Below are 25,242 nucleotides of genomic sequence, written 5' to 3'. Positions count from 1 at the left end.
AGACGAGGCAATGCATGGTATATATAGCCTTAATCAGCATCGTCTCTTCGATCGATCATCCACCAAATTGTGGAATACAGCTCGATCGATCGGTCGTCGATGATCAACCAAGGCTAAAGTTTGGCGCCGAATTTGCAGATTTTCCGAATTAAGGCCGTCCAAACCGAATGATTTGATCATATGTACCTCTATTCTGGATCCTTCACAATCGACCGCGACGTTGTTCATCGGCCGGTTGGTAACGCACCTACGTAAGGATGCATGGACACCTTTCTATGCGGTGTCCACATGAATGCCTTATATTAATTTGTGAGTACAACAATAATTCGGTCCTTGTAAAGTGCACATGCATGCATTGAGAGATTAATTTATGGTGTGAGATCGTTGGTGTGCGAGCTACATTTTGGCGACAACACTCGTGGAGCTTTTCTAACCTTAATTAATTGTTGGCGGCTCTACAATAAGATGTTTAATTCTTGTACTCTAGCCTACCAGATTAATGCAAGATACTAATTATGATTTTTATATCCTTCATATTATATAAAAAAAATCTAGTAATAAACACCACTTTTGCAATACAAGCACTACTAAATTTTTACATATTTTTCTCGCTTTTTGTGCGCACGCATCACAATCTGTTAAATGATGTTTTTTTGGCAAAAATTTCTATATAGAAATTCATCATCTTATATTTTAAAACAGAATTTTTAGCAGTTAATTTAATCATTTATACCATTAAATAGGTTTCCAAAAGTCAGAAAATATCTCATCTTAATCTATATATATAAAAAGAATGCAACCTTAATCACATTTCAATTTTATATTACCCATGGTAACTCATTGCATCATGAATGCCCTCATTTTATTATTTTGGTAAGTGACTATCTAGATTTGAGTCATGTGAAAATACCCATAGGGTTTGTATGGCTAATGGGTTGGGAAATCATCTCAAGTTATCTTTAAATCCTAGTTAACCATTCACTCAACATTGTTTCATCCTAACAATTCACTAATTTCCCATTCCCAATCCCATTGAAGAAGTCTCACTCTCATCATTGGCAGCTCCTAGATCTACCAACGATACCCTCACATCCAAGACACTCCAATACTGTGAGGCTCCTCCTGCCACCCTCGCTAGCGCACAACCCTCCTCTTCTCTTGCGGCTGAGGTGGCACCACCACTACCCTTAGCACTTTTGCTATTGATCAAACGTTTGATTTTTTGTATTTTTCTGTCAACCACGTGCGCAATGCATTGGGGGAGGGGGGCGTGTATGGCCTTTTTGACTTGGGTGCACACCTTTAAATTATCATCCAACAGTAGTGACCATAGTTGATTGATGGAATTAAAATTTTCAAACATTTGATCACTAGGTGGACTCTACCTTAGCTCACCACTCTCATCATCGCTTGTTACCGGTTTGCTTCCTCTAGGGCCATCCCTTCCAAGCCTAGGGAAACCCCTACCTTCCATTTCTACAAACCCCCTTCTACGTACATACTTCCACTCCCACCCCAAAACCAAAATCATAGGGCATCTACTATCATTGGTGGCTGAAGCTGGTGTTCTGCCACCACTAACGTTGGAGAATACTCCGCCCCACCACCGGTGAGTTGCATGTTCCCTCTCTTACCTGGAATAGAGGTAGCAGACAACTCCATGGCCATCAGATTGAGATCCAACGGCCATGGGAGTAGGTGACTGAAATTTTCCTCAACATTAGAACTAGTGATTCTCTTTTAGTAAACTTTTGCATGAGAATGTAATAATATAGTATCTACATTTTTGGGTGGTGACGCCAGAAGCATTGCTTCCACACATTATGTAAAAATGTGCTAAGTGACATTATGTAAAAATGTGCTAAGTGATAATTGATCTGTATCACTTCTTCATATTTAATTCCTCTTTACTTGCTACAAGCATGCAAATTTTAATGCATGTTTGCCAGTACTCCTACATATATATATGGATGGGCATTTCAATTTGATAAAAAGGAAAACAAATAGTCATTTTAGTGGTACCAAGATTGTAATAATGCAAAAATTGGTTGTACGTTGATATTACACGTTATTATTTTAACTAGTCCACTATGGTCAATCCCAATCACTACTAGATGTGGCAGCGAGGAGGCAGGGGCAACAAGATGTAGTTAGTGGTGAGGCTTGAGTGCTTGACCATCTGTACAGTGGTGCAAAGGTGCCGGAGGGCTGCACCACTGTGCAAAATCTGAAGTTCTTTCTCACCCATTTGTCTTTATCCTTGCTCTCTAAACCTTTCTTCCACCTCCTCCACCCCTTTCCTCCCTCTCTCTGTGTGTACAGGTGGTGCCACAAACTCATGGAGGAAGGCTAGGTTGGCTGAGTCCACCAATGGAGAGGCCACTGACATGCATAGCCAACTAAGGTCATATTTGTTTCCACTTAGAATTATTATAATCTAGATTATTAACATATATTACTATGAGTTGGATTATTATAAGCTAAATTAGGTAATGCATGGTAAGATAAATAATTAATTTAAAATACCTAAGGGTACTGAGTCTTTAGCCACTTACTAATCTAGAAAAAGTATCATCCGCGGAGCTTATCCGATTATAGTAAGCTGGGCTCTAGATTATAATAAGCTGGCACAATAATCTAGTTATTTATTTGAGATTATTTCTATAATCCAAATTACAATAATTCTAACCTAAAACAAAACAGGCCCTAAGGAGACTAACCACCGAGGGCCTAGGAGCCAATTGAACCTAGTCTGCATATGTAGCTACACACTCATGAATCGGACCCATATTATGAGCCGCACTATTTATTTGAATGAAATATGCACTTATGTCATTCATGAGATTCAAACTTAAAGTCCCTAGGGTAAATTCTCTACATACATCTGCAAACTCACTCAATCTCTTCTATACCCCTAAAATTTACTCGACCCTTTTCTATACCACTGAAATTTAACCTGATCCCTTCTATGCCCTTGCTGTTAGATTTTCCTATATTTCACTCTTAAGTCTGTGACAAATGACTTCAATGCCCTCGATGATTTAGGTTTAAATATAAGCTTGAAAAACGATTGAAATTTTTATTTGAGTGTATAGTATGTGCATTTTACGTAACTAATGAGACAAACATAATTAGTGCAGAAAATTTTGACATAAATTTTATTTGAAGTTTAATAAGATAATATAATTTTATTGGGAACGCACTAAAAAATATCATGAACATTGGTAGTCATGTCTTTATATGAACAATCCTTATTTTTATGAATTTTTAAACATAAAATAAATACATGTTTTTATTTTGTTATCTATAAGTATTTTTTCATAAATAATGTATCACATAGCAAACATATAGCTACTAATAGTCTCATCAGATAAACTTTTATATTTTTAATAATGTAATTCATAAATTTATATGTTTATCTAAAGGGTAAAATGATCAATTTTATAGAAATTAGATGGTCAACTAACGGTCAACTGATGGGAGGGACATGGAAGGGATCAAAACCAAATTTTGGGGGTATACAAGGAAGCAAGCAAAATTCGGAGACATAGAAGAGATTAGCCAAAATTTGATGTGCATAGAAGGGATTATCCCAAGTCCGTACATCCACCCAGACACATCCTTACCATCCCATTATCGATAAGTTATTAGTTGGAAGTTAGATACGGTTCTTTTGACTTCACCTCTTCTAAACATATAACAATTATTTGGTTCTCAAACTGATGTTAAATAAGAAAGTAATCAGTTGCAAAGTTGTATAACTGGTCGAGCTCTATAACTTTGATATAGAGTATATTTTCATTGAAGGTCATCTGAATCATAGATATGAGATTTTCTAAAAATATGTCTTAGATGTAATAGAGTACAAAGTATTAGATCTCATCACGGCCTAAAATCTTCATATAAATTCATCTTTATCTGACTTTATGTATAGATATTTATTATTTTGAAATTTTTTTCTACAGGCTAGCTATTAAGAAGCATGTGTGCGAAAGTCATTTTTTTTCCAAACAGGCCTCTTAGTGGCCCGTCTATGCAGTGGTGGATCTGTCATAGGGGTAGGGGGTCTCTAGCCCCTACTACCGGTTCTAATACCAAGGAGACCCCTCTAAGCCCCACTAAATTTTCTGCCATAAGTTTATGGAAAGAGGGGCTAAAGTTTCTTTTAAAAGTTGAAGAAGAAAGATTCAGCCCCACTAATAGTTTCTTCTGGATCCGCACCTATCAGTATTTTTTGGCGGTCCTCTTACAAACCCATCTATTATAATAAGTTTTCGCAAGTGGACCGTATTCCCCCTCTCACGACAGAGTAAACATGCGGTCTCTCTAACGATCTGTGTAGAATTTAGAGAGGGGGTCATCCACCATGATCATATTTTTAGTAGTGTGTACTGCGGAAACAGAGGTCAACCGCAGTTTATAATGAGTTAAAGGACCAAAGCTATTATTGTACTTATCGTTCATGGATACATAAAGCGGTGTACCAACCGATGGATTATGATGTCGTAGGCAGGGCGATTGGACGTACGAGATCAAATCATTCAGTTTGGACGGCCTTAATTTGCCATCTACAAATTCGGCGCCAAATTGGCCTTTTGCTCATACTCATAGCTGCTCGATCCTTCGATTGATTGATGGAGTTGTATCGAGCGATGATGAAGACGAAGCTAAGCCTATATAAACCACGCGTTACCTCGCCTTTCACTTCATCGATCCATCCATCGATCCACCGATCAGCAGCAGCAAGACAGAGCCTGCTAGCTAGCTAGGGTTCAGCAATGGCGGGGGCTCCTCGGGGACTAGTTCTCCTCGGCGTTTGCGCCGTCGTCCTGATGGCGGTCGCCGTTCACGGCGAGGCGGCGTCGGTCGTCGTCGGCACGGCCAAGTGCGTCGACTGCACCAGGAAGAACATGAAAGCCGAGGATGCTTTCAAGAGTACGTAATTTGTCACAATGCGTGCAGCTACGTACATCGATCATCCAGATAAGATAGATGCAGCTCATGAATGTTTTTGCTCAGGTCTCCAGGTGGCGATCAAGTGCAAGAACAGCAATGGCGAGTACGAGAGCAAGGCCGCCGGCAAGCTCGACGGCACCGGCGCATTCAGCGTCCCCCTCGACGCCGACCTCCACAGCTCCGACTGCGTCGCCCAGCTCCACACCGCCGCCAACGAGCCATGCCCCGGACAGGAGCCGTCCAAGATCGTTCCCCAGTCTGAGGGCACCTTCGTCGCCGTTGCCGGCAAGACCCACTACCCATCAGCATTATGCGCGTCGGCGACCATCTGCGGCCCGATCAAGAAGAAGATCATCGACCACTTCCACAAGAAGCCCGTGCCACCGAAGCCCGAGCCCAAGCCGGAGCCGCCGAAGCCGAAGCCCGAGCCGGAGCACCCATTCCTGGACCACTTCCACAAGAAGGAGAAACACTTCTTCGACCACTTCCACAAGAAGCCGGTGCCACCCAAGCCTGAGCCTAAGCCGGAGCCCAAGCCTGAGCCGAAGCCGCAGCCGGCGCCGGAGTACCACAACCCCACCCCTCCGGCGAACTAAGCACGCGTATGATCAGCAATGGATGCTTTCATGGTTCTTACATGCATGATTTCCCGCCATGTCAGTGTATTCAGAGAATAATTGAAATGTTTTATCTACTGGAGTTTTTGTACTTCATTGTGTGTTTTCAATTATTGCACATCTTAAGAAGAGGATTGGAGGACGTGTACTGTTTGTTTTTCTCTACGTAAATGAAGTTAACAAAAAAGGAAAAAAACATATATAAATTCACATGAACTATCTCTCGGATTTATTTTGTGCCGTTCATGAATTTATTGGCATCCGTCAAGAAGGAACAGTGCGATTTGTATATATGCTGCTCTTTATCTCCAGCTTTTAAAAAAAAATCAGATGGATCTTACATTCTTACAAGACCAATTTACTGAAAATCATATAGAGTTTTAAATATTAATAAAAGAAATTAATGGATGAACAATTGTCACTAATACAAACCGCAACACCCTTGATTGCTAAAAACCATCAAGATAAACAAAATAGCGTAAGACAAATAGTTCCTAATGTGTCAACATTAGGAAAAATGCATTAGAGACTAGCTTGTTGAGGAAAAAAAAACAAATTTACTTCCAGTATATCTGCCCGGAAAATTACTCCGGACACGTAGGGCTCATTTGGCAAATTGGTTAGGGAAATGATTTCCCACCCATCAAACGGTATCTCTAAATCTCAACCATCTATTTTTCCCACCTCGTTTCATCCTAACCATCCACTCATTTGCTAATTTTCCTGACGTGCAATGGGGAGTGTTGCAAGTATGCCTGCCCCTTTCCAATGGCTGACTCCAAAACATTAAGGGGCTGACTCCAGTGTATTTTACTGATAGTAGAATTTAATTTACATCGTTGATATATTTTTATCGGACGGCTATGATTAAATTATACTACCAATAATATTAGGTGTAGTAGAAATTTGAAGGGATAATATCATCCTTTTTATTGTGATCTTTACTTCAAAAAATAAAAAATTACAAAATACTACTAATCAAGTAATTAACAAAGTAAAAAATATCCTTTTTCTACTGGTAGTATAATACTACCAGTAAAATGCACCGGAGAGCTATCCAAACATTAAACATATTCCGAACTAGCAGCGACACAACCACCGCCTCTATGTCACCTACTACTAAGACTATTACCAAAACTTGCTGTAAACTTATAGAAATCATTCTTGTTAGGGAAATTGAGGCAGATAACCGAGAAGCAGATTTAACGTGGAAAACCCTTATGGAAAAAATCACGAGCGCTAACCGACAATAACCACTATGAGGTGATGATTACAACGCGGGAGAATACACCGGCTCATAGTGGTTATTGTCGGTTAGCACCCGTGGTTTTTTTGCAAGGGTTTTCCACGTTAAATGTGCTTCTCGGTTATCTGCCTCAATGTCCCTAACAATTCCTGTATTCCCATTATCTCTTGCCCCTACCCAAACCCTGTATGCTAATTAATTAATTATCCATTCGTTGAGTTGGAGAACAAGGTAGCAGAACACATGAATCAAGGCGTGCCTAGCTAGCTTTGCTTATGTGCACCAGTGCGTTTCAGATGTTCCGAAGGTTATTGCTTCCACCTCTAGGCCTTGATTTACTCGTTTAGCAGGGAGTTTTTGAAGCAAACTGATGTCTCACCTCTCTCCTCCCCGATGACATCCACGATGAGATGTGCGACCCTAGTAACGGCAATCAATCCGCCACGATTCGTTCTTTTTATGTATATTTTTTCTGGAGTTTTCTGTCACCGGCGACTAGCTATCGCTTGGCCAAGATTTGTAGTTTCCTGCATTTTATCTTGAATTTTTCTATCACTTAATGGCTCATCATTTTGATCCATTATAAAGGTGAGATACCTATAAAGGCTGGGGAGCAGTCCCTGTTAAAAATAGGCCTATGAATCAATCATAAAAAAAATAACGCTTTTTAGCTGCTAGTTATATATGAGGGGTTCTGGTTGTATGATCTCTGGGCCTCTGTAATAATTTGTACCAAAAAAGTAATGAATCCATTCTAAAAAAATATTAATTTTTGGTCTTCAACAAAATTATGTGGACTAACTAGATGTGTCGCTTTTGTATAATATTTGAATGTTGTCTTTTAAATAATTGCGAATTAATATTTTTAAATTTAAAATAAACTTGACTTTGTACTGTACAAGTGTTGGTTTTATGTTTGATCGTTGTACAGCACTGAAACAGAGGGGTCAACCGCAGTTTATTAGGAGTTGAGGAAGAATATATGCAGTTTATAATATGGACCATGCGATTATACATATACTCCCCCATCCATAAATACTTTACACCGTTGACTTTTTTATACATGTTTATCTATTCGTCTTATTTAAAAAATTTACATAATTATTAATTATTTTTATATCATCTCATTTATCATTAAATATACTTTTATGCATATATATAGCTTTATATATTTGATAAAAATTTAAATAAGACGAATAGTCAAACGTGTATAAAAAAATCAATATAGTTAAACATTTAGTAACGAAAGGCAGTATATTATTACTCGTCACGTCACGATGCATGCATGCACAAAGCGGTGCGTGGATCCTACGTATACCAACCGATCGATTGGATTCTTAATTATATCGGGAGCCGCAGAGTGGTGATAATTGGACGTACGTGATGATCAAATCATTCAGTTTGGACGGCCTTAATCTCCCATCTGCAAATTCGGCGCCAAATTGGGTTTGCTCATATAATTGATTATATTTCATAGCTAGCTGGTCGATCGATCCATCGATTGAGCGATCAATGCAAGCTGCATGTATCGATCGATCGATGCCTATATAAACCACGCATTGCCTCACATTTCAATTCACCCATCCATCCATCCATCCACAGAGCAATAGCTCGATCCGGGTTCAGCAATGGCAGCTGCTCCTCGAGGACTAGTTCTCCTCGGCGTTTGCGCCGCCGTCCTGATGGCGTTCGCCGTCCATGGCGAGGCCGCGTCGGTCGTCGTCGGGACGGCCAAGTGCGCCGACTGCACCAGGAAGAACATGAAAGCTGAGGATGCTTTTAAGGGTACGTGAGTAATTAATTAGCATGCAAATCCATGCAACTAGATCATCGTAATTTTTACACTGTTATTTGGAATTTCTTATGTGCAGGTCTCCAGGTGGCGATCAAGTGCAAGAACAGCAATGGCGAGTACGAGAGCAAGGCCGCCGGCAAGCTTGACGGCACCGGCGCATTCAGCGTCCCGCTCGACGCCGACCTCCACAGCTCCGACTGCGTCGCCCAGCTCCACACCGCCGCCAACGAGCCATGCCCCGGCCAGGAGCCGTCCAAGATTGTTCCCCAGTCGGAGGGCACCTTCGTCGCCGTCGCCGGCAAGACCCACTACCCATCTGCGCTGTGCTCGTCGGCGGCGATCTGCGGCCCGATCAAGAAGAAGATCATGGACCACTTCCACAAGAAGCCCGTGCCACCGAAGCCCGAGCCCAAGCCGGAGCCTCCCAAGCCGAAGCCCGAGCCGGAGCACCCATTCCTCGACCACATCCACAAGAAGACGAAGCACTTCTTCGACCACTTCCACAAGAAGCCGGTGCCACCCAAGCCTGAGCCTAACCCGGAGACCAAGCCTCAGCCGAAGCCACAGCCGGCGCCGGAGTACCACAACCCCACCCCTCCGGCGAACTAAGCGAGCATTAATTGATGAAAATATATCATCTGCAACGAAAGGTTGCATGCATGCATGTTTGTTTAATACGTTTGGTGTGGTTGCATGATTTCCTGCTATGTCAGTTTGTATTCAGCATGTACGTGTGTCTTTTTTTGGTAAGGTAATCAGGGATGTGTATATTATCTGCATATCATATCTTGTTTTTCTAATGTACACAAAATGTGAATTCCTCTGTTAAATCCTCTCGTTCTTCCTTTTGTTTTTTAAACATCGTATCATGTGTCATTGATTTTTTTCCCTCTATATATCTACAGTACGTTGCACCAACTAATTTTACTTATCTTTTATTATTCATTAATCATTATTAAAATCTGATGGGTAAAATCATCTTTTTAAGATCGGATAGCTATAACAAACTTTTTCCCTCGTTATACAGACTTTCTATATATTAGACACTTTCTAAATTAAAAATTATCTTATCAATTATAAAATTTACATATGTTCGAAATTATACTTCCAATTATAAACAAGGTAAATAATTTATATATATTAAATATATAGATTTTTCAATCATAAAGTTTCTAAAAATATGCAATGTATACATTTAGAATCAAATTACAATTACAACATCGACATGGCATGCGCAATAGCACAAGTCGTCACGAGACGTTGTTAGAACACCGACCACAATACCGATTTATGAAGTTCATGTTCAAAACCATACCGCAGTGTTGCTCTAATCATAAGTTTGACCAAAGCTCTAGACCACTAGTGTTGGATGCCTAAACGGCCAAAACACTAACAATAACATCAGAGATAAATCCTAGTAAATATGAATGAGTATTTGGGGTTCTAGAAATATTTTTTTACACTACATCTTAATGTGAAGTAATTAAATTTCTTGATCTGTCAAATGATACATCACTGCAGAATATTTTTGTAATCACCAAAAAATTTGTGCAGCTTCTGATAACAACGAATGGAAAACACGGCCAATAGAAACATCATTAGTAGTTTGAATTTGTTAAAAACTAATCTGATAAATATTTGCTAGGTATTGTACGATAATTAATATTTGATTTAAAAATATTTATATAATATAAGGAAAACTATGATTTATTTTTAAATCATAAAAAATATACTTTGAATAAAATGTTATTTCAAAGTTGCACATTTGTTTTGTTCATTTGACATATATTAGACACTTTCATTTAATATAGGGAGACGAGAAGTTGTATTGGATGTAACTCATGTTTGTATAAGTAACTTTTACTAAATTTATCTTTGTAGACTTCACTATTGTGCTAACATTAGATAATTTAAAAAAATTATTTTATTAAAATTATCCTAGCAATATGTGAACTTGATCTTATAGTGGTTCTTAAATTATTGGACGAACTTGTTATTGAAATGTTTTTGAAATTAGTGTACAAAGTTGGCCTACAAAATTCTGAAATTACAGTTTAAACTTGGAAACTTGCACTTGCAATATGTGCCAACCTATATTTAATTCTATAAAGCTACAATAGTCACTATTAATAGGTGGCTTGTTGTTATTTTTCAGAGTTTGTGTACATAATCAGAGTAACAAATGTTTGATTGTCAGACAACTTCAAATGTTTGGTATATAATTAAATTTGAAATAGTTTAGGATATGATCTTATTTATTTATATTAGTAAACTAGTCGTAGCGTTACCACTGATACCAGTGGTTAATAATTTTTCATCGAGCATATCTCTCTACAGTGTGCCACTGACTTTATCTATTACTGTATCCATCATAAAAAAAATTTCATCTTTTCTCCATCACACACATACCAATACAGAGCTAAAATACTCTTCATTTTAATAAACTCTAATGTAATTATCACTACTTCAGCAAATTCAATGCATTTATCCTCAATTTATCAAACTCCAGTGTAATGATTGCTTAAAAAATGAGCTCTTTGTGGGGCAAATGAAGATGTCAAAAAAATTATGTCTATAATATACCTAAAAATATCTAAAATACCCTTGAAAACCTATATGACTTGACAATTGATTGACCCGTTAGAAGTCTTGAAAAACTATAATTTTTTTTTGCGGTAAGCTCCTTACAACATATAGAAATTTGTGTGTATGTTTGAAGAAATACAAATAAAATTTTATATAGAAATACTACACGATGAGACCCTGTTTTGTCTTAACGGGATAGTATGTGTGATGATGTGAGCATCAAACCTAGGTTCTACAAAGTTGATGACAAATCATTAAATTAGAGCAAACGTGTGGCATAAAATAGATTCCCTCTTTTTTTAAATTAGTTAGTTTCAAACCTGAACTAACCAATGGCATATATTAACGATGGAGGAGAATTTCACACTATGCATTTTGTCAAACATTAGAATGGTGATTAAATGAGCAATTAGAGTAAATTGCACGTTGGTTAGTTGTCACTTAAACCAACTTTTCTTTCCTAATGTTTCAGTCTATGGGATGATTGCTTCGCTTTTTTCATAAAGAAAGTCAAACTGCATATTTGCAAATGAAAAAAAAATTATGAGCAGAACTTTTATATACAGGTTCTTAGCGATTTATAAGGTAAGTCTAAAAGATAAATTATGATCTATTTAGCTTATAAACAGAAGCGAAAAGATGGTCTACGAGCCAAGAGCAGACTGAGATTGGTGAAGAAAGCAGAGGGGGACATCGCGGCTTGGCAGCCAGTCAGCTAAAAGCCCGGCGGAGCAGCCTAGCTCCGGCGTTTCCACCCATCGATTTTGTAGTATTTCGTGGAAGTGCGCGCAGAATCGGGCAAGCGATTTTGTATCCAATTCCACTAGTTAGCCCAATCTGGATGGAAGCAATGGTATCAAGCATGATATGGAAATTAACAAGTAGGAGCAAAGCGGCCATTACCTTGAGCTCGGGCTTAAGTGCCGTGAACCGCTCAAAATTTGAAATGTTTTGCATACTATCAATATATTTTAAAATATATTCACTCCATTCTAAACCAAAGCAATTACTAGCATTTAAAATACTCCGTCTGTTTCATATTATAAGATTTTTCGAGCTTGTCTAGATTAATCCATGTATCAATGTATATGTTTCGTACATCACTTGAACGAGATTGGTTATTTCTAACGGACTTAAAGCATCATCTCTATCGGGCAGGGTCCCCGTCACTAAGCAAAGATCAGTGATGTGAGAAAATATCAGAATCGGGCATCCGACCATCACGAATGACAACATCTCAATCTTGCCAACACAAAAGCCCGGCACGGATGACTTCCATCTCTAACGGGCCTAGACTATAGCCCGTCACGGATGACTCTCATCTATAACGGGCCTAGACTATAGCCCGTCACTGATGACTCTCATATCTAACGGGCCTAGACTATAGTCCGTCACGGATGACTCTCGGCTCTAACGGGCCTAAATTATAGCGCGTCACGGATGAGTATAATCCAAAAAAATGTTTTTTTGGGTTAAAATCAGGCTTTTGCCCTCACTTGTGTGCCTTCCCGGTAGATCACATATCCCAAAATTACTCTAGGCCAAACACGCTTAACCTTATAGTTCTTAAGAGATTGGTTTCCGAGAAAAATTGCAATTTATTAATATAAGTATTCTATTAATCCTTAAGCCCTGGGCCAAGATGTCACACCCTAACATCCCCAATTTATTTTATGATATTAAATGAAATCATATGAAAAGGTCATCAGAAACAAAGTTGTAGAACTCATTGAGATATACCAATTTTATTTTTGGTCATTTCTTCATTTGGGTTTGATAGAACTATATAAAATATGAATTTTAAAATATAAAAAATTTAAATATTTTTCGGGCAGTAAATGATTTCAAATGGAAAAATTGTCAACAACAAAGTTGTATAACTCATCAAGATCTATAACTATTACTTTGGTATTTTTGCTATATAATATTTTTTGAACAATTTGAATTTGAATTTAAAAATATAACAACTTCAAATAATATTTTCAAATACTAAATGATTTCAACCGAAAAATTCATCAACACCAAAATTGTAAAACTCATCAATATCTATAATTTTTTTGTTCATTTTTCTACATAGCCTTTTTTTTGAACAGTTTGAATTTAAATTAGAAAATATGACAACTTCAAACAACATTTTCAAATACTAAATTATTTCAACTGAAAAAGTCATTAACAAGAAAGATGTATAACTCATCAAGATATATAACTTTTATTTTGGTCATTTGTTTATCCGACAAAATTCACACATCTCCTAATAGTAACATTGTTCACAAAATTTACATATCTCCTATCTGGTTTTATAAACTATAAGATAGATATATAAATTTTGTGAACAATGTTAGTAACAGTTTGTCAAATTAAAAAATAACAAACATAAAAGTTATAGATCTTGATTAGTTATACGACTTTGTTGTTGATGACTTTTTAGTTGAAATCATTTAGTTTTTGAAAATATTGTTTGAAGTTGTCATATTTTTAAATTTAAATTCAAACTATTCAAAAAAAAGTTATATAAAACATGACTAAAATAAAAGTTGTAAATCTTTATAAGTTATACAACTTTGTTATTGACAATTTTTCCATTTGAAATCATTTACTACCCAGAGAATTATGTTGAATAATAAAATGAATTATTATACTGCAGTTAATTATTTTGCTACAGGTCAACTCACAAATATAAACATTTTATATGACAAATGAAAAAAATACTAAGTCATCTCAATCGGGCATTAGTATAGAGCCCATCACGGATGAGCCATCTATGACGGGTCGAGTTGTTACCGATTGAGATATGGTTGCATAGACATGTTAGATGCGCATAAAACTCAGGTCCGTCACGGTTGACACCTATCAGTGGCAGGCCGTAGTATATCTGAATCACTGATAGGTGTCATCCATGACAGGCCTAAGTTTTATGCCCATCTAACATGTCTATGTGACTATATCTCAATCGGACGATTTCTAGAGGCCGTTACGGATGAAAGGTTCTATACTAGTGTATGTGTCTAAACTCATTAGCACGTAAATGATCCCAGACGAGACCAAAAGGTCTTATAATATAAAACGGAGAAAATATGTTATAGAGAGGATGTGTTGCGCAGTTGACTAGGCATGTAGTGTGTAGCCAGCTGGTCAGGTGTTCGACCCAAGAATAGTAGCACATCCTTGTTGTATTCATCCCAAGTTTCAGACTTATAATAGCATGAATCGACCAAAATAAAGCAGAAGAGGTCAACTTATTGCTAGAAGCCCTAACCATTGAAGCATAAGACAAATCATATTCATCAAATTCATCCTCAACTGCTAGCTCTCAATAAATATAAGCAATAGAATCATACTTCCCATCATAAAATGGTAACGTAGATGCAACTCGTGCAAAATTATAGTCAGAAACCTCATATGCATTGCGTGGAGAAGTCAACATATCTCATCGAACATGAAGAACTCGATGTTGATCATGGTCATGTCGTATCCCCTTGCGTAATACTGCCATAGTTAGTAGCAAACAAGAAACATATACAAAAATATGCACGCTCATATCAACTACAAGGTAGTTGAAAGCTCAAATATCACAAACACTCAAGATTTTAACCAAGTTTTTACAAGTACAACCAAAATAAGTTAAATGGTGACATACTACAACTCAACCAACCACTCCAATGAAGGTTGGATGTATCGATGCCTTGTCAAACACTTGTTTTACAACGGCAATTAAATATGTGGAGCTCTGGGTAGTAGCAAAGGAATACCAAATGCTTAAATAAAAGAATGCAAACTTGAATAATCGTTCAGTGTTTATATTATGTTAGCCATAGGCTAGAATGTACTAGTGATGCGAACCTAGGCACAAACGATACCACATTATAGCACTCGAAACAACTCAAGCACAACTCTATATATAAAAGCAAACTCAAAGATAACAAGTGATTCTCTTTTTTATTCTTTATTTTTTGGTTCCTTTCCCTTTTTTTGTTCCGGCTTTTCTCTCTACCTTTTAAGAACCTTTCTTTCTTGTAGCTCCTTTTTTAACTGAAAGCAGCTTAATGACCTCAATGTAAAATTACAAGGACTTAAATGTAAATATGAAAAATTACAGATACTTGACTGTAAAAGTACAAATCCAAATAGAACTATATGAAAATAGAATGCTCTCGTCCTATAGTTTCCATTTTTTTAAAAAAAAAGACTCAAATCCAACAAGAAATTTTTTTCAAGAAGGTGTTGGACAACTCACGCTAGAGGTAGAGAAGGAAACAAAAGTACGGTGGGGAGATAGAGGGGTCATACGATGTGAATGATACGACCAGCAATTCAGATTTGATGCAGCATATATAAGGGTATGAGCAATGCTCGTACGTGGCGAGTGATTTCTACTCGTCACATAGGAGGATTGCCTAGCTGGAGGAGAGAAGTATAGAAATGATGGTCTAGGCAAGAACCTCGGGGCTTCTGCAAGGCACGACAGCCTCGACAGAGATCGTCAGAGAAACGTGGCGGAAAGCGTGGGAATCGCACCAGGGAAAAGCCCGCGCCTGCCGGAGCCTGGCGGTGGACACCCCTCGTCGATCCATGGTGCTAGAGTCGACCTGCGCCGCCAGAGTCCGCTGGTGGCCGCACGCGTCGATCTGTGGCGCCGGCGTCAATCTGCGCCGTCTGCACCCGCTAGAGTGCGCCGACAGTCGCGTGCGTCTATCCATAGCGATGGCATTGATCTGCGCCGTCCGCGCCCGCCCATGCCCGTCGGACCCCGCCCTCGGCCGCGTGCGTCGATCCACGGCGCTGGAGTTCGTCAATGGCCGCGCGCTTCGATCCGCACCACCAGAGTCTGCTAGCGGCCACACGCGTCGATCCACAGCGTCGGCATCGATCTGCACCGTCCGCGCCCACCCACGCCCGACGGAGCCCGCCCGCGCCGCTAGAGCACACCGCCGTTCGTTGTCCGCCCATCGCCGGACATGGGAGGGGAGGGGAGGGAGAGTGTCGGTGGGAGGAGAAGAGGAGAGGAAAAAAGGGGGAGAGAGAGAAAATTGTTCTTTTAGTACTAGTTTCTGATTTTTGCAGGGTTTGTTATGAAGTTTAGGACCGATAAGTAAATAGAAAAAATATAAGGATTAAAATGTAAAATTGAAAAGGATGACATATAAAGTTATAGCAACAGCTAGATGTACTTGCACTATGTGAGACATCAAGTAGCTTCATCCTAGTTGCACATGTCATATAAAAAGGATCACTTAGCAAACCAACACAACAAACGACGATGATTCAGGTAAGGCAAGTGCACTTCAACTGCTAGGGTTTTAGGTTCATTAAAGCGTTCAGGTGGTGCTTATTTACAAATGCATGATCTCTAAATCAGTTAAATTTTCATATATATATATATATATATATATATATATATATATAAAGGGATCATTTGCTTTGGTTCAGTCACTTATGTTGGCAGAGCTCTACTGACAAACAATTTGTCTTTGATTGTACATATCTCTTGTAGCAGAAACTATTTAGCATTAATTATACCAAGATTATCCCTCTCAAAAAATAATTCTGAGTTATGACTTAAAATGACATAAAATAAAATCCGTTGGACTAGATGTACAAAGCCTTGCAACTTAGTCAATGATCACAGGGATTTTGGTAAAGATAGGTTGGTATACAATGTGAATTAACTACAAGATCCAATTAACAGTCTAATGAGGTAAAAGAAAGGCAAATAACAAGTTAATGTAAATCAATTAATTAAAAGATTGAATTATACTGTAGGATCATGATATGTAAGTTTTGATGATGAACAATTGGTGGTCCATGACGACTAACTGTTTTTGTGATAAATTGATCGGACGGTTACCGCTGGTATGTGGTTGGTCAGACCGGCATGGCTGACAAACAGTTTCTGTTTTGGATGATCTTTTCGATTTTGGATTTGTTCTTCATGGATTTGACTTCTAGTTGGTTTCTATACGTATGGGTATTGTTGTTTTGCTAACAATGAGTCAAGTTAGAGATAACTTGGTCTTGAAATACGTTTTCTTTGTTTGATTCATGTGTGGGTCACTTGATACCTTGGAAGAGTATTACTGGTGATGGATCGGGAGTCAACTTGAAGATAAGGTGACGCCTGGACGGTCAAATATCAAGCACGATACTTAGGCTAAAGATCAATGCATGTGGTTAGTGAAGATCCATATGGCATACGATGGAGATATTAAGTGCGTGTGGGATATGAAGTTGAATTCGGATTGGAGTCCAGATATGAGATTATTAGTTGTATTAGAGATAAAGGTGTCTTCTTTGGATTTTAACCAATTTAGTTTTTGTTGGGAGTGTCGTTTGTACACTTTGTAAATACTAGTTGATCAATAAAAGTCGAGAGATTCAATCTACATCATCAAGTGGTGCAGATCAGCATTTCTACAGGATCACGACGGTCACACCGCAAGCAAGGGGTCAATCTGACCGGTGACATAACATCGGTCTGACCAGTCATATAACGTCGGCTTGACTAGTAGGCGACCGGAGGCTTCGTGAAGGCTTTTTTGTAAAGGTAAGCTTTTATTTCCGCAAAAAATTTAGATTTTTGATATACCTACTATTCAACCCCCTCTGCTAGGTGTATTTAACTCTATTTTGATCCTACATATACATGTTCCAAATTAGAGAAAGGAAAATGTTAATTCGTATCTTTTATTGGGCACTGTACAAGTAGAAAACTACCATTATCTTTTCATTTTTTTTAGTAATGACCCAGTGGCTAAGAACCTACAATTAGATGATAAAACAACTTGACGGGGCAACTTTTACATATTCAGAATTCAGAAATGATGCTTGATAACTAATATCAATCCATAGCACTAAAATCGCAAAATGCCTCAAGACATGAAGAAAAGATGTTCTACAAACAACGTATCACTTTCTTGAAGTTCTGGATCAAAGCCTATATTGGACAATAGAAAATGAGAACTATCAAACTATATAACTGTACGATGGTGTTTTCCATTTGTTGTTGCTTAAAGGGTTAAAGAAGAAATAGGATATAGTATTACTAATATCTAGGCTAAATTGATCGTTCATATCGAATGTTGTCACGCCCAGAAATTTCTCACACGAATTTATGAACCTTATTGTGTATAAAATACTCATCCAGGACCAGCCAGGGTAAACCAATAGACAAAGTTGATTACATCACCATCGTTCTTAAAAACAACAATAAAATGTAATTAAAGTCCAGCAACATGCAGCGGAAAATAAAATAAGGGCTTCTGGCTCCAGCGCAGCTTGGCTCCAAAACCACAGGCAGCACCTTGACGGTGGACAAGCATCAAACCTCAGAATTACCTCCATTAGAACAGTACTCTACATCTAAAGGGAGAAAAACGTAAGGCTGAGTACGACCACGTACTCAACAAGCAGCACGGAAATAGAGTAATAAATGAATGCAGGTAAACACAAGGATAGGCTAGGGTTAGATGCACAAAAGCGGCGGTTGAGTAAAACAGAGATTAAAAGTAGTATGACAGTACTTAAATAAATGAACAAAGCATTTAAAATAAAGCTTCTCCACACTGTTCAACGTTACACCATGTTGCAATAGGCCTAACCACTACTCAATGTTACACCACGTTGCAGTAGTCCCAAGTGAAAGCCAGTTTACCCAAGTTATTAAAGGTTAACTAATCACAGTGAATCTGGGAGTCCACCCGTAACCGTAGGCACAGCTATTCGAATAGGTTATACTCTGATCATAGGTGTACTACTGTGCCCACAAGATAAAACTCCACTGCACTTGAACGTGCGCCGGCATGTCACCACGATACACCGGATAGGAGACCGTGATAGGACCCACCACATGACCCTCCCTATTTAATCGTACCGCATTTCAGATTTCACCTCTCCTTTACACTAAGTCAGGCAGTCCCCTCTTGTGGCTTGGTGAATCTGAAAGCAGCAGAGGCCATCATTACACCACGATTGTCTATCCATACTCCATCACACCCACCCTTGCCTTGGTATGTCAAATAGTTCGAAGCCATCCTTCAAATCTCACCTTACCCATTTCGGCATGTGGTTAGCACTAGATTACTTCCAGGGCATCCCGTGAACCGATCCTTAATTGTCATGGTGCTACTCTTAAAACCATGCACCCACGACCCACCATTAGCCGTATTTTAGTTGGAAATAACCCTGACGGGTAATGAATCATTAACCTAGATCAGTCTACCAGTGATTATAGTTTCTCATGTGCTACTTGTTCTAAGCAAGGCTAGACCTAAAACTACTTCAGTTACCCTAGGTACAACAGGAGTAAGGAATGGATAAACAACAGCATAATACAATAGGTTGAACCTAGAAAATAACATAAAGTAAAGTACGAAAAATACTGTAAGTAACTAATGCATGTTTGAATTAAATAAGCATGAATTTTACAATAAAAAGGATCAATCTGGTCAAACGGAGTGCCACTTGCCTTGCTTAGCATCCGAAGGGATCTCTACGACGATCTCGAAGTACACGGGCGCTTCGACGGGCTCCGAATCTAAGGGACAAAGCACACAAATAAATAAACAGGCACAAACTCTACTGAAATAGCAAAAAAAAACTACTTTTAATGGATTCTTGGTACTTTTATGGATTTAAAGAAATTTGAATGGACCAAAACGGAGACTAGATGAATTAGTTATGAATTTTAGAAGTTTTCTGACTTTTTAAGCTAAACAGGAAAAACCTTAATTCGACTTATTGCGCAATAATGAGGCTCACTGACGTCAGCCCGAGGGGAGGGTGGCACCGACAGGTGGACCCCACCTGTCGGTGAGAGGGGGAGGTCGGGCAGACTGACGGGTGGGACCCAAGGGGAGAGAGAGGGAGGAGGGGCTCGGGCGGCTGACGAGGGGGCCCGAGGAGAGAGCGAGGGAGGCGGCAGGTGACCGGCTAACGGGGATCGGCGGTGCGAGGGCGCGACCCTGAGGGGAGAGAGGCGGCGGACCGACGCGACAGCGACGGCGTGCAGCGAGCGCGGGCGGCGGCGGCTTGGCGATGGCGTCGCGAGGGCGACGGCGACGCTAGAGGGCGATGGTGCCAACGGGCGGCGTACGTGCGCGACGCCGGCGCACTGCGCGACAGCGGCGTCCGGAGGGAAAAGGAGAGGGAAGGAGGAGAGAGGCGCTCACCGGCGTGGGGGAGGCGGCGGTGGCGTCAGTGAGGTGACGGGACACGGGGTGGCGAGGTGCGGCGGCGAACGGCGAATTCGGGCTTGGGGTTCGGTGGCGGTGTTCGGGCGGTGGTGGGAAATCCCACGCCGGGGGCGGCGGCGGGGGTTTTATAGGGGAAACGGGGTCGTCGGGGTTTGGAAAGGGGTGGGGAAAAGGAAAACGGGGATTCGGGTCGGAATTGGGGCGGATTCGGTGGCTAGCGGCCGGCGAGGAAGGCGGCGGTGATCGGGCGGCCAGGTCGGACGCGGGGAGGAGGCGGCTTGACAGGTGGGCCTTGCCTGTCAGCGGGCACGAGCGACGGGGGAGGCGAGGTGGACTTGGACGCGGCGCGGGCGAACAACTAGGCTGGCGGCACAGTGGAGGAGGAGGCGTGCGCAGGAGAAAGGAGGGGAAGGGCTGGGCCGCGGCTGCGGCTGGGCCAGCCTAGGGAGGAGGAAGAGAGGAGAAAGAAAGAAGGGGAAAGAAAGATGGGGGAGATTTGGGCTGCGGCCCAAATCTAAAAAAAAAAGGAAAAAGGATGAAAAAGAGAAAAAGAGAGGAACCTCAACTTGCCAATTTTTAATTTAAATTTTGGGGCCAATTTTATATTTTGAATTTCAACTTTAAATCCAGTTAATGATTTTGCAGACTTTGATTTATTTAAATTAATTCTTTAGAGGGTATTTCTCCTGAGCTTTAATTAGACCAATTATTATTTAACAATTTCTTTATTGGATTAGGCTTGGGAAAAGAAACTTGGGGTGTGACACGTGTATACTTGATTGGACGATGCATGTGATGCATTGTCCTGGGCTATTACTCAAGTTCTATATATTTATGACATTTGCTGCTCTTACCTGATTTTACTAATTGTAAATTTTGATTTGAAACACAAGCAGAAACTTCCAATTAGGTTTTTTTTTCGAATTGGTGTAGTTGTTCCTAATTAGTTGATAACTTGTAAACTAGCAGGTCTTCTATGAATTCAAAATTTGATCTTTGAGTGTTTTCCCCTGATATATATGTGCATGTGTCTAGCAATATAGCAGGGTTCAAAAATAAAATGAAATTCACTTTATTTCTTATCTAAAAATCGTTTCAGGAGTTTATCCTCTTTTGTTCCTAAAAAACGCTAACTATAGCTAATTTCTTATAGATAACTTTGAGTTGCATTAGATCGGATAACAATATTGGTGGTTAAGTACTGGATGCGAGTCATATCTTTACTACGTTATCACAAGGTATGAACATAAAGATTAAGTTCATTAACCATTCATTCAGTTTTAGTGGGAAATATGGTAGGATTTTAATCTGTCTATTGCAGATCGCATATCATTATTTCTTTTGTGATCAAATCTGCTCAACATGTATTTTGTTTGCAGAGAGTAATCCTGACAAAACTCATAACTCCTACATTGTGGAGATATTGGAAGCACTTCAGCCTTGTAAGTATCCTGAATCATCATATTTGGGTGTATTTGGTTCATAGTCAAGGCTGGATGGGATATGACGGTCCATATTTTGTTGGATATGGCACTCTAGTTTTTTGTTTGGTTGAGCGAATATGGTGATCCAATCTTTTATTTGGTTGTAGGGATGAAAACGGATTTGGTGATCTAGTCTTTTGTTTAGCTGGAGGGAGTAGGATGAATTTGTAGGTGAGTATAACCACCATCAAATTAATATACAATACAAATTATAAAATTTCCAACAATTCACTACTATCTCCATTATAAATACACATAGAAAAAAGAAAAAAAAGGAAAAAGCGGTTGGATCTGGGCCGCCGCCGCCTCCTCCCGCCAGCCGCCGCCTCGCGCCTCCTCCCCCGGCCGCCATCGCCGCCTCCTCCCGCTGGCCACCGCCTCGTGCTTCCTCCCCTAGCCACCGTCGCCACCTCCTCCCCCCAGCCGCCGCCTCCGCATCGGCATCGCCGTCGCCGTTGCGCTCGTTGCCCGCTCGTCGCCGTCACTGTCGTCAACGGGCACGCATCGGCATCGCCGTCGCTGTCGCGCTCCTCACTCGCTTGTCGCCGTGCTCGTCGTCGCTGGCCAGCTCGTCGCCACGCACGTTGTCACCGGCGCGCTTGTCGTCGTCATCGTCGTCGCCGGCCAGCTCTCTCCAAGACTCGCCCGCTCGCCCGCTCACCTACTAGCTCACAGGCAGTCAAATCAGGCCAAATCGGCTGGATTCATCCATCCGACATCTAGGGAGAATATTCCCCCCAGGCCGCCCTATCCCACTCTTACCCACCAACCAAACTCCTACAAAAAAAATGGGCCGCCATATCCTATTCACCCAAAACCCTCCATCCAAACACATCCTTTATTGATCAACAAGCTTTTGCTTTCATACCAACAATTCCATGCTCTAATCTAGGGAGGTTAGTTTCATATCACATATAATTTAGTCACGCATTTGCTGCTCGATATCTTTACTATTTTAAAAAGGAGTTTCATCCGTCCATACTCACACGAAGAAAAAACTTTCCACATCAGTGCACATCGCAAAAAAACAAAAAACATGCAGGACGAAAAAGGAAAAACAAAACAAAATTGACGCACGCAGGCAGCCTAACCCTAACGCACACACGCAGGCGAGTTTGCCGCAGCAAGGCTTTAGAAACTGTTTTGCAAGAGTTAATCTATGCAATGGTTCTTTGAGCTAACTATTTCCTTATCAAATATAGTTCTATTATGAATTAAGCATGCACTGGCATGTAATTAGTCTTTTAAAAAATAATGTGTTAAACTCGGCTAAAACACAACAAGACTAAGTCAAACCCTAGATCAACTCTAAAGTCAACTAACATAAATTTCAGAAAACTACAAAAAAAAACCTTGGCAATGAGTCGATTCTATTTTTGTAAGTCCCGGTGGCAACAAAGAAACATTGGTGACAACGACAATGGTGGTACAAAGCATGACAAGAACTCGAAACGCTAAACAGACTATACGCTAAGACTAGTAGCTCAACACGACAATGCAATGGAAAACTCAACAAAGCAAAAACTCACAGATTTGATTAGCATTAACTTTCGTGAGTTGAATTACTATGATTTAGGAGAAACGTTGATGACCCGACTATAACCGCACAAGCTGGTGTTATGTTGCGTCTTTGTGACCGATACACCTCATGTGTTGTTGATATTGCTGGTATAGATCAACCTTATTCCTATAAGCAAATCAAACAAACAAGTAATAACAAAAAAAAACATCTGATATTGCATGTAGTAATTGAATACAAATGATAAGTTGAGTTTTGTAACAAGAAGATAGTGATTTAACCGATCACGGCTTTAAATAGAAAAGTACCAATGGCTAAACTTAATCTAAACAAAAATCGAGAATCACTAAAAGAGTACCTAACTATTTAAGGAGGGGGATAATAAGTGATCTCTAGTGTTGTGCTCCACCTAGTGGAGCACACACATAGCTGAATTGTATTTTAGAACTTGGACAGTTTGATCTTGATATCTTACATTTGACCTATGATGTGAGTAACAGTTTATTAAGGGTTTAGGATTAGGGTCAAGGTGATATCATGTAGTCTATCTCTCACTATCTATGAATTATGGCACAGATATCAGATATAACTCAAAGAACTAGTGTGTATTTTAAAATATGAATTGGTTTCCCCGAATATCTCACACAGTTTCTTTCCCTCTACTCTGTCTCGCAGTTGGCTATGCATAATAAAACATTAACCTCACTAACAATCAAAGATGGTACTGCTTGGTCCACTTGTTTCAATAGTGCTCTCATGTTTAAAGTCATATATTCACCATGTTAAGTTGCTAAAGCATGAGAGACAATAGACATGAGCGTCTAGTTGTATTGGTATGACAAGTTATGCCCGTTGCCTCATCAATATCATTCTACTATTGTTTCCTCACCAATTGTATGAAGAGCAGTTTGCCAATTGCGCATGAGCTGCCAGCATGTGGGTGTTAGGATGAATGATGACCGAGCTCCTCACATTCACATATATAATCGAGCACAAGCATATCTATAACTATAAGCAGCTAATATGTTGTAATATCAAATAAAGTTTTCCATGAATATCGATTAATTGAACATGTTTACTTCTTGTGTAGTAGAATTCACCGTACTTACAAAACAAAGGTACATGTGCATAAGATGAAGCACTAATTAAAAATATTTCTTTCATCTAAAACCCGCCTCCTTGTATCATTATGATGTGCAATAAAACTTTAATGGTCCAGTTCATCCATCGTTCTTCCACAATTTTTAACTCAACGTTTATTTTCAGAGTTATTGAGATTTCATTTAATCATGAATGACAGTAGGATAATCGCTGAGTTTGACTCCTTTGTGAAGGAAATTGACCGGTACAAGAATTTCAAGCGTTGATCTAGAGTTTTAGTTCTACTATTGATAGAAAGAAAAAGCATTCTACTGCCATTGGAGAGTATTAGAAAAATAAATAATTTAGATTAGTTAGAGAGTATTATAGAACACATATTTAACCTATTTATGAGGTCGATTTTTTCCACTAACACACGGTAGCCGATTGTGTGCGGCATTTTTTTTGTTTGCACATTTCGATTTTACTGTCACACTAGAGCTGCTCTAGCGATCGTCTTTTATTTAATTTCTCCAAACAATACTCATTTCCACCAATCACAGCCATCTCCTATTTAGTTCTACATATATACCTCCTTAATATTACAAAAAATTCTTATATTTTAGGACAAAGGAACCCATAATCTCAAAACATAAAAACTATGTATGTAAATTGGTCTTCAAAATGTGTATTGATAAATTAATTAGATTTGATAAAGTTTTGTAACATATCGTCAAAGTCGCACGTCCAACATTGTGATGAAGTCAGACG

At 39.6% G+C, this 25,242-nt stretch overlaps 2 protein-coding genes across 2 annotated transcripts; both read left to right on the top strand.

Annotated features, from left to right (window-relative positions):
• The first annotated feature begins 4,711 nt into the window (after window positions 1-4,711).
• On the top strand, window positions 4,712-5,634 carry LOC102719798 (proline-rich protein 4-like). The gene is made up of 2 exons (XM_006661571.3): window positions 4,712-4,935; window positions 5,020-5,634. Exons 1-2 carry the CDS (start codon window positions 4,779-4,781, stop codon window positions 5,550-5,552), a joined length of 690 nt encoding a protein of 229 aa, XP_006661634.1. The 5' UTR covers window positions 4,712-4,778; the 3' UTR covers window positions 5,553-5,634.
• Window positions 5,635-8,403: 2,769 nt separating this feature from the next.
• On the top strand, window positions 8,404-9,444 carry LOC102720077 (proline-rich protein 4-like). The gene is made up of 2 exons (XM_006661572.3): window positions 8,404-8,604; window positions 8,691-9,444. Exons 1-2 carry the CDS (start codon window positions 8,448-8,450, stop codon window positions 9,221-9,223), a joined length of 690 nt encoding a protein of 229 aa, XP_006661635.2. The 5' UTR covers window positions 8,404-8,447; the 3' UTR covers window positions 9,224-9,444.
• The last annotated feature ends 15,798 nt before the right edge of the window (window positions 9,445-25,242 follow it).

This window comes from Oryza brachyantha, chromosome 10 (assembly GCF_000231095.2).
Source record: "Oryza brachyantha chromosome 10, ObraRS2, whole genome shotgun sequence".
Taxonomy (NCBI): Eukaryota; Viridiplantae; Streptophyta; class Magnoliopsida; order Poales; family Poaceae; genus Oryza; species Oryza brachyantha.
The sequence above is the reverse complement of the archived record's forward strand: the minus strand, read 5'-3'. Positions and strand labels throughout refer to the sequence as shown.